We start from the raw sequence: 11,395 nt of genomic DNA, 5'->3' as shown, positions 1-11,395 counted from the left end.
TGTTTTTGGTTTGTACTTGTAGCATAGTAAATGTACTGTGATTCATTCCACTACTAGAAAACAAAGTCAAATAAAGCAAGTTTGGGTGATTTAACTGTTAAAATATTCAATAAAATAATCAGAAATATAATTAAAAGTAACAAAATAAGATGAATGCAAAAAATATTTAAGATCCAAACAAAATTGCATTTGAACACTTTTTTTTTTTCTTTGTGTAAGGTTTTTTTTCTGGAAGTGAATTTAAAAAAAAAAAAAAAAATGAATTGAAATTTATTTATTCATGTATTTATTTATTTTTGGTTAAAGCAATAAAGAAACAAATCTACCTTTATAATTTTTCATGGAGTTCCAAAAATGTCCATTCTGCTGGACACCGTGTGTTTAATTTTTGAACCAAAGAATGCAATATCAGAAAGTGATCTACCTATGTGAAAACTATCAAATCAAAATATTTTGAACGCAGCTAATCAGATGTTTTCTCACATTTTTTCATATTCCCAATTTTTTTGTTAGCAGTTGATTTCCACTCAAACATGTGAGTGCAGATCAGGTTCATCAAAAACAGCAAAGTTACAGTAATGGTATGAATGTCAGTGTATTATTATGGGATGGTGCAAAAGTGTCCACTGTGTTGGCTGATATGGAACTAAAACAACCAAACCCATGAATATACAAGAGAACAGCTGCAGAAGACCAGTCCACTGTAGTGACCACTGTGCATGAAAGGGTTAAACACCAAAGCAAACTGAAGCAAATAAAGCTCAAAACTTAACAAATAAATAACTAACTTAAGTGTTTGTTAAGTGTCTGTTTTTAGTCATTTTAACCTGGATATAGGAGGATGGTTGTAACTGTCATATTAAGTATGGTTAATTTGAAATTCTAAATATTTAGAAAGTTTTTATTCCCACTTTTTGCCTCTCAGTGTTTTTCCTATTTCCGATTATGTAAATTGGGCGATGACGTCACAGAATAAGTGGACCGGTCCCCTGCTGGGATCAGAGGACCTGGGTGTCCCCACCTCCTGCAGGGTTATCTGGGTCCTCCTTCATTAACATAATGCTGCAGCTGGACTCAGCAGGAGGCCCCACGTCCACGCACACGTCCCGGATCCACACAGACCCGTACACATTCCAGGACCTGACCGTGGTGGGGTGGACTGAACCAGAACCAGAACCAGACATGGGTCCAAAGGCACTGGCTCTGCTGGTCCTGGTATCGGGTCTCCTCGGCGTCGGCGTCCTTTCCCACGTGGAGGAGATGAAGAGTCAGGAGCGCCTCTTCCTCAGATCCCTGGGGCTCCACGGGAGACCCACACCCACGGGGAGCCGCCAGGCCCGGCGCCAGGTCCCCTCGGCGCTCTGGAAGATGTTCCGGAGGTCCGAGGACATGCAGGCCCAGGACAGTGACCCGTGTACGGTGGCGGAGTACGGAGTCCGGGGCAACATCATCCGATATGTGCAAGACCAAGGTAGGAGGACTGGACTGGACTGAGAGGATGAGGAGGAGATGAAGAGGGCCCACTGTGAAACCTCTATGGCAGGGCTGCCAAACTCATTTCAGTCCAGGGGCCACATCCTCCCAATATGATCTGCAGTGGGCCAGACCAGTGAATTAATAACATAATAATATATAAATAATGTCAACTCCAAACATTTCAATTTATTTTGAGAGTGGAAAAAAAGTAAAATTACATAATGGAAATGTTTACACCTATAAACTGCCCGTTTAACCCTTTCATGCACACTGGTCACTACAGTGGACAGCTATTCTACAGCTGTTCTCCTCATTCATGGATTTTTTTTTTTTTTTTTTTTTTAACACATATCTTTATTAAAGTTTTAAGACACTACATATCTTTTCTGACATGAATCGGTAACATTATGTACAGGGGTTGGACAAAATAATGGAAACACCTTCACCTCAAGATGATAATGCCCCAATCCATACAGCTAGAATTGTTAAAGAATGGCATGAGGAACATTCTAATGAAGTTGAGCATCTCGTATGGCCGGCACAGTCCCCAGACCTCAACATTATTGAGCATTTATGGTCAGTTTTAGAGATTCAGGTAAGACGTCGATTTCCACCGCCATCGTCTCTAAAAGAGTTGGAGGGTATTCTAACTGCAGAATGGCTTAAAATTCCTTTGGAAACAATTCACAAGTTGTATGAATCAATACCTCGGAGAACTGAGGCTGTAATTGCCGCAAAAGGCAGACCTACATCATATTAAATTATATTTTGTTGATTTTTTTAAGGTGTTTCCATTATTTTGTCCAACCCCTGTAAATCTCTACTGACCATAAACCCCCAGAATCAAAAGCCCTCCCCATAGTTTTCTCACAATTTTTCAGTAAATACATGTTTCTGTGCGTCAAAAATTAAACATGTGGTTTCCAGCTGAGTGGACATTTTTGCAACTACATGAAAAATAGGTTCATAAGATTTTTTTTTTTCATTATTTTTTTTTTTTTTATGTATTTTTTTAAATTTTTAAAAAAATATTTTTATTTTATTTATTTATTTATTTCTATTTATTTTTCAGAAGAAAATTTTCAATCGCATTGTTTTTTTCATGCCTAAAGAGGAATAAAAACACTCAGGAAAAAATTTTGTTTAAGGTTCTCATAATTCGTGCATGAAAGGGTTAAAATTGTGAATAACATGAACAACCATGAAAAAAACTGACATTTATTAAGAAAAATAAGTGCAATTTTAACTAGATTTTGCCTCTGCTTATCATTTGTAAATGTGCATTACAACTTACAAATCACAATGAATCTGCAAATTTACAAAATATTTTAGTAACTGGCAGAATATTAGTAAAATTGCACTTACTTCTCTTAGCACATTTTTAGTTTTTCATATTTTTTTGTGAAGGCTAGTTTATAAATTTACACATTTTCATGTAATTTCACCTTTTTTTTTTTTTTTACACTAAAACAGAGGAAAAATTTGGAATTGTAATTATTTGTAGGTTTTTATGGTAGTATTTTACTGATCTGACCCACTTGAGACTAAAGTAGGGCTTTTTATGGCCCCTAAAGTAAAAACGATTGACTGTTAATATCTTGAGGATGAATTTTTACATTTCACAAATTCATCCCACGGGCTGGATTGGACCCTTTGGTGGGCCGCATTTGGCCCCCGGGCCGCATGTTTGACACTTGTGCTCCATGGGGTAAGGTTGGTGTCAAAATATTCATGTGCATAAGATAGAAATGTGTGCATATTAGTCTATAGTTCTGCAAAAAAATAACTATTTGTAAACTCTTGAATGAGTTTAGTCGTACATAAAATGTATTGTGTGTATTTTATTTGCCAGAATAAGAATGAAAAAGTTTTGACATCAAGAAATGGGTGCTTCTATGAAGCTGGTTCCTAAAAACAGGAAACGGGGGCTAAAAATTCAAACCAGATGTAGACTAATGTTATGAAGCAAGTTTGGAAGCACTTTGGGTCTATTTTAAAAATAAATACTTGCTGAGATCAAAGAGAAACTATTTTTCAGATAAAACATTTTTATATTATTTTACATTATATTTAATACAAAAATCTAAATGTAACATGGTCAAAAGGACACTGAAATAACACGCTACTATTTTTTTGAATATCTCTTTGTTCTTTCAAGGGTATATTTTGGGAATTGAACTAATTATGCAAGGCAGAGTGTTTCACAAAAATGACCGGTGTTGCAAAATCACTCTTAATTTATGTGTTTAAATGGGCAGGTTCTGTATGTAACATCAGTGGACACGATGGGTTACACACAAAACTTGGAATGAGACTGAGATTCATGAAAAACCCATATGTCTGTATTAGAAAAACTACTAGGCTCAACACAGTGTCTTTATTTATAGCGCTATATAAGACCATTTACAGCCATGTGTTCCAGATCAAACGCACTGACACCTAGGTAGCTTTTCATGCTTTTCAATTTTGGTCCTGTTTTTGGCCCCAATATTTTATTAAAAATTCATTAATTATGGAATGGCTCAGAGCAAGAGTATAAATTTTTTTTTGCATTTATCTGAGGTCATCGATAGGTACATCCTGGGGGGAAATATGTCTAAATGTTTCTTTTTATTATTTGGGTCTAAAAAGCTGGCAATGTGCCAGGTACCAAAATGAACCCAGTTTCATAGAAGCACCCAATTACAAACACGAAATGCAACTTTATAACCCCTTTTACACAGCACTTCTGTTGCGAGAATATTTCACCTTACGACGTCTGTGTAAACCAAATGGTGGAATCATTTGGTCCCACCTTTATCATGGCTTTGTAACGCCTCTGAAGGAAGTAACAGAGCCCTGATAAAGGTGGAATCATGGAATGCTGTGTAAAAGGATTTTTCGATGACATATTGCATGTGTGACCCCAGCGCTGAGGGGATTTAAAAATGAGTGTAGGCCATGTACCGTAAACAAACATATCAACGGGACCAGAAAGATGTTGAACTGGGGAGATGCCAAGGTCCACCAGCTGTTGTCACTTAAGGCGGAGGACTCTGTCCATGCTAACATTTGTGGAATGGTGAAAGACTCTGGGGAGGTTAGCTAAGGGCGTTTTCACACAGTGTACTCGAGTCTGTATCCGAGTACGCTGGATCCCAAAGTCCGCTTAATTTTATCCATATGAATGCAACCGTTCTGTGCTCAAGTACCGTGCTTGAGTCCAGTTGAGAAGGTAGTCCTGGGTCTGGACTGTGTGGACTCCAGCCCGGTACGCTGCCGTGTGAATGTGATCCGTGCCCAAGTCCGGAAGTGACCTAATCACCACTACGACAACGGGAGTGGGTTAATCACCACGAGACCAAAGATGGCACTCCTGTTGTCTCCTGAAAAAGCCTCAGATCTGCACGGCACGAGCTCATCCTTATCAACCAAAACACTCTGTGATATATCAGGGATAATGAAGGTCGCTCTGCTTGTCTTTGCCTCAAACAGGTTAACAGATACAGGGGTTGGACAAAATAATGGAAACACCTTCACCTCAAGATGATAATGCCCCAATCCATACAGCTAGAATTGTTAAAGAATGGCATGAGGAACATTCTAATGAAGTTGAGCATCTCGTATGGCCGGCACAGTCCCCAGACCTCAACATTATTGAGCATTTATGGTCAGTTTTAGAGATTCAAGTAAGACGTCGATTTCCACCGCCATCGTCTCTAAAAGAGTTGGAGGGTATTCTAACTGAAGAATGGCTTAAAATTCCTTTGGAAACAATTCACAAGTTGTATGAATCAATACCTCGGAGAATTGAGGCTGTAATTGCCGCAAAAGGCGGACCTACACCATATTAAATTATATTTTATTGATTTTTTTAAGGTGTTTCCATTATTTTGTCCAACCCCTGTAGGTAAGGGTTTGTCTTCTTCTGACCTCCAGGTTTGTAGGATAGCAACAGAATTCTGCTGTGTGAAAACACCCTAAGCAGCCATGCTCGGGGTGTTTCTGACGCACAAGTTTTATGTTATACTATATGAGTAGAATAGAATAAAATAGAATAGAATGTCTTTATTGTTATTGTACAGATACAACAAAATTGAAAGTGCAATCCTCTTTAGGCACCATAAAAGTATAAATTATCTATTATAAAAGAGTATAAAAACTGAAAGTATGAAAGAAAAACCCTGACTGCATTAATATCTAAAAAAAGCAGCATAGAAAAGTGTCATTGGAAGTATAAAAGACACATAATACATCATCATATACACCTAGACAGCATTTAGCATTTCCACACTTATATTAGTGTCCAGCAGTTTTCTAGGATTAAAACTGTTTTTAACAGTTTTGCTGTGTTTCCACTACATGGCACCGACTTGACTCGACTCAGCCTTTTTGCATTTCCATTACGAAAAAGGACCTGGAATCTGGTACCCGGTACTAGTTTTGTGGTATCACCTCCACTGAGGTTCCAAGACGGGGGACCAGATACTAAAACATGACGTATAGGCACTGCAGGCCACTGATTGGTCAGAGAGTTGTCCCTGTGACCCGCCGTTTTACAAAAGACAGATGCGGAAGTTTACAGTAAATATAGAGGTAGGATATTCCACATGATGACAGCCTGTAAAACTACACTATGGTCGGAGGAGATTTAGTCTTTGATGGCCGACGTAAAAATTCAGCATGAGCTTGACGAGACAACACACAACAAACAAATTTATCAGCAACTCTCTGAGCAGACGACACGGAAGTAACGCACCGCATCGCTATGACGTCCAGGTACTGTAAAGTCAGTAGTATCCTGTAATGGAAACGGTCTCAGGAATAGGATCTGGTACTTGAGTCAAGTCAAGCCGGTTCCATGTAGTGGACACGCGGCATTTGTGCTGGTCTTTAGTGTCCAGAAACGTCTGCCAGAGGGTCAAAAAGACTGTTTGCTGCGCTGAGTCACCACCCCTTTGGTTCCAGAATGCAGGTCCGCTGTGTAAAAGTTCCCCCTGTCTCACCTCTGTTCCTCCTTTGGTTTGGCTGTGGAAGTCGGTCAACGGTGGAAAAAAGGTGTAATCACCATGTCGCCTTTTTTCCAGGATCTCGGTGTTAAAGTGGCTAATGATTGTACTTTCTCCATCATGAATACGATTTCACCAACGTGACTCTACTGTCAAAAATATGTCACCACTTCACAGGAATTATTTATTGAGCAGAAATACATTGATTTCACAGACTGCGCATGAGTTCAGGTTCCCTGTCCACAGCAAGATCAGGCAGGATCGCTGTGCAAGATGGCTGAAGTCAGAGAATAAAATTGGGTCAAATCAAACATTTGTACATTGTTTTGACCATGGAGAAGGAACTTGAACGCATGTGGTATCTGTGGAATCCATGTATCTTCTGTTTGATAAATAATGCCTGTGAAGTGATGACATATTTTTGACAGTAGAGTCACATTGGTGATTTGTATTCATATTGGAGAAAACACAATCATAAAGTTGCATTTTGAGTTTTTAATTCTTGTTGCCAAAAATTGTGTACCTATTCTGACAAATAAAATACACACATTTTATGTTCGACTGAATTCATTCAAGAGTTTACAAATACTTATTTTTTGCACAACTATAGATGAATATGCACGCATTTCTATCTTATGCACACAAATATCTTGACACCAACCTTACCCCATAATGATCTGTTCCAGGGGTGTCAAACTCATGCTAGTCCAGGGGCCACATTTGGCCCAATTAGATCTGAAGTGGACCAGACCAGTAAAATAACATGATTTTCACTGAGAAATGCAAAATGCAGTGGGTAATGGCCTATTATAATAAAAGGTGATAAACCAAACCATGTTTTATGTCCAGTTAGCGATATATTTTGTCGAAAAAGTCAATTTGTCCTCATTTTTTTTTCTGATTGGATCCAATAACCTTTGAATTTTCTCATGAGTTTGTATGAACAGCTACATAATCGGTAAATTAAATATAGGAAAATATGTGATTTTTACTGAAAAATACAAAATGCATTGGGTAATATTATAATAGAAAGTGATTAATTGCTTGGGAAAAACAAAAAAATCATTAGAAACTTGTGACAAAAATAGTTAAGGGTCTTGAAGGGTTAAACCCACTGTTTTAGTGATAAATGATTCTTTTTTTTAACCTCCTGAGACCTAGAAAAGTAAAAGTTTTGGTTTTTTTAATGCAAGTTTTTTTTTGTTTTGTTTTGTTTTGAAGTAAAGCTGTGAAACTCTAGTCTCCTACAGAGAACATAAATACATTACGGGGTTAAAACAACCTCTTCTTGACTGGTTGGTGTTTGTGTTGTCGTGCAGGTCGTCTGGTGTCGAGCTGGAGCGACGTTTGTCAGGATTGTTTGGAGAAGCGTCTTTTCTTCAACATGTCTGCGCTGCAGCCTGTAGAGCTGCTGTCTCTGGCTCAGCTGGAGGTTCAGTTCCACTGGAAGCCGCTGAAGTCTGCGGAGCTCCTGCAGGGGCCCCGGGCCGTCAGCATCTCTCTCTACAAAGTGATCCGAACCACGCTGAAGGGGGCCGATCCCCAGGTCAACCGCAGACTCCTGCTGTCCCAGTCGGTGCAGCTGCAGCCGGAGCCCACCTCCATCACCCTGGACGTGACCTCGCTGGCGGAGAGCTGGCGCAAACCAGGACATAACTACGGCCTGGTGTTGGAGCTGCTGCCTCTCAGTGTGGAGCCGGATGAGTTCATTTCTTTCCACACGGGGAAGTCGCACCACATTGAACTGGCCCACAACCTGCCGCTGGTCCAGGCCACACTGGTAGCCGTGTCCCTCAACCCTCAGCAGTGTCGCTCCAGACAGAGGAGGAGCACCGTCCATCTCCCGGTGACGCCGAGCAACGTGTGCAAGGCCCGACGCCTCTACATCGACTTCAGAGACGTGGGCTGGCAGGGCTGGATCATCGCTCCGCAGGGCTACATGGCCAACTACTGCCACGGGGAGTGTCCGTTTCCCCTCAGCGAGAGCCTCAACGGCACCAACCACGCCATCCTGCAGACCCTGGTGCACTCCCTGGACCCCCATGGCACGCCTCAGCCCTGCTGCGTCCCCATCCGTCTGTCCCCCATCTCCATGCTCTACTACGACAACAACGACAACGTGGTGCTCCAGCATTACCAGGACATGGTGGTGGATGAGTGCGGCTGCAGATGAAGGGTTTAATCCAAACACTTTGAGTTTCAGACACATTCATGTCGCTGAAGGCAGGTTCAGATGTGGTTTCTCCATCAGCGACTGTTTTAAAGCGAAACGTTTCTATTTGTTTATTCTCCTTAGTTTTTAACATGAAGGCTGGCATTAATAAAAACTTCATTGAAGCCACACTGGTGAATTTCATTTAAAGTTTTTTTTTTTTTTGTGTACTTTTAACAAATATTCACATAGTGATTTACCCATGATGCATTCAGGTACAGTACTGAGTGTAGTTAATGTAGACACATAAGGCATGTTTCCATCCAAATGTATCACAAATTTAACCAAATTTTCAAAACGATGGTAAAACAAAATGCACATTCCTAAATATTTCCATCCACTACTATTAAGTGTGTATTTAGAGTTGGTTCTTGTCATAAAACCTGAAGGTGCATGTTGTATTTGGTACATTAACATACTATTTAAGCTGAGAATTATAAAAGTTTTTTTGTTTAAAAAAAAACAAAACAAAACCCTGAAGCTGGTTTTAGATTTGAGCTGAACAACTAGTCCGGTAGTTTCTGCAGCGTGTCATATCTAGCGGTGTTTCATTCCAAGTTATGCCTGTTTCTTGCAGAGTCGTAGAAAAAAATTATCAGACCTTCAAAAGTCATCAAAATCAATGGTTATGCAATCAAGTACTAACGCCTGTGTGTATCATGTGACTAAAACAGAAAAGAAAACATGGAATGCCTAAAAGCACTGTTTTTGGCAGTAAATGCCATAGCTATTGATGGAAGAACTGAAGTGATTTTGGTTATAATCAAGAAAACATGGAAAATGGCAAGATATCAGCTCTGAAATTAAACTCTTATGAGCTATTTTTGTTGTTATCATATTTGTCCAAACAAATGTACCTTTAGTTGTACCAGGCATTATGAACAATGAACAAGAAATTTGAGAAAACAAGGGGTGGTCTAATAATTTTTTTCCACGACTATATTTGTATGAATGTTTGGTCTCCACTCCCTCTTAACCCTTGTGTGGTGTTCATATTTTTGCTATTCCACCAGTGTTCGTGGGTGTGGTAGACCTGCTGCACTTTAGGGATTTTAATTCAACATCAAACAATTTTATGTGAAAATACTCAACAGATGTTTACTTCATCCCAATTACAAACAATATAAAAAGTCTATATGTTTAATTTTTGCCTTTGCTAGATCACAGTTATGAATTGAAGTGCTACTTGTTTTTAGTCTTTTTTTTTTTTTTTTTTAATAAAATGTGATATAATCAAGATATGAGAGGAAAAACTCAAAAAATATTTACTCATTTTCCTTCAAATAAAAAATTAAAATGGGTCCCACAGACCCAAACACCATACAAGTTAAACACAGTACTTACCACATCCATTCACACCTACTTGTTCATATTCACATTTCTTGTTGCACCAAATTTCTCGTCCCTCCAAAACTGAAATTTGTTTTTACAAATTTTTCAATTAAACCATTTTCAGATTTTCCCTTTTAATGCACAAACAGCTTAATGCAGTGGTTTCCCACCTTTTTTGGCTTGTGACCCCATTTTAACATCACAAACTCCTGTCAACCCTGGACATTCAAAACAGAGACATTTTTTTGCTAAAATTAATTTGTTTTTGATCATGTAATAGTTTGCTATACTATGTTGCAAATAAAAGTTAATTTTAGACAACATCTATTCTACATAATGTATATTATTATGGACAGTTTGTCATGTCTTATGTATTGTGATTGTCTCTCTCAACTCACCATATATTTTTTATAAGTAAGTTTTTTTTTAATCAGTGACTAGAAATTTCAGGTAACCCCACATGGGTTCCCGACCCCAAGGTTGAAAAACACTGGCTTAATGTAATATCACCAATAAATGACAAAAGGTAGAAATTTATTAGAAAGAAATATTTATATTTATTTTTTAATTTATATTGTTAAGTTTATTTCAAATATGCAACAAAGCAAAATAATCCTACTTAGTCCTTAGAAATTAAACAGATTATAGGAAAACAAACAAACAAAAAGCAAAAACATATACATCAGTGGCAGCTGCTCGTCTTTCAGAGAGGGGAAGGTCATTGTTGGCTTAAATAAAAAAAAAAAGTCAAGTTATTTAAACATAAATTTGGCCCTCCGTTCCTTTTTAAGAAAATGGTCAGTGACCTTATCGTACCAAGGTAAACAAGAAACGTTGAAATGATGTTAAATTGAAACAAAGAAGTACAATGAGTGTGTTTTATTTACAGTGCAAAAAATGAACAAGTAATTTTGTAGTGGTTTCTCTCTCGTTTTCACAAGCTGAATGTGCGATGGTATTAAACTGAACTCTGTCCAGTGAAGGAGTAGATCTCAAAATAGCTGTCAATCAAATGGCATTCAGCCTTTCGACTGATCCTCCAATCAGCCGAGCTCCGCCCACAGCTCCATTCACCCCCAGAGACGCCGAGCATCCGGGGGCGGGACAACATCGTGGCATTTATCCAATTACCATCCAGTTTTGAGGCAATGAAAAAAACTTCCACTCAGTCCCATTGAAGTGCATGGATGCTGAGCATCTACAGGCCAATGCATGGATTGCATGAGAAAACAGCGCAATGGGAATGTATGTATGTATGAGAAGTGAACAACACTGAGTCGGCTGATTTGTGATAAAGCTGATTCTGAAGGAACTCGTCTTTGAGATGAACGTGTTCTAACACATTTGTAGTCAGTGAAGTGTCTACACAACTGTACATATTTAACCA

General features: G+C 38.8%; 1 protein-coding gene across 1 annotated transcript; it reads left to right on the top strand.

Moving 5' to 3' along the window:
* Positions 1-1,059: 1,059 nt before the first annotated feature.
* Positions 1,060-8,637, top strand: gdf3 (growth differentiation factor 3). Its single transcript, XM_030124353.1, has 2 exons — positions 1,060-1,471; positions 7,784-8,637. Exons 1-2 carry the CDS (start codon positions 1,060-1,062, stop codon positions 8,635-8,637), a joined length of 1,266 nt encoding a protein of 421 aa, XP_029980213.1.
* Positions 8,638-11,395: the final 2,758 nt, after the last annotated feature.

This window comes from Sphaeramia orbicularis, chromosome 21 (assembly GCF_902148855.1).
Source record: "Sphaeramia orbicularis chromosome 21, fSphaOr1.1, whole genome shotgun sequence".
NCBI lineage: Eukaryota > Metazoa > Chordata > Actinopteri > Kurtiformes > Apogonidae > Sphaeramia > Sphaeramia orbicularis.
Note: the sequence above shows the minus strand (reverse complement) of the source record. Positions and strands in the feature narration are given on the sequence as shown.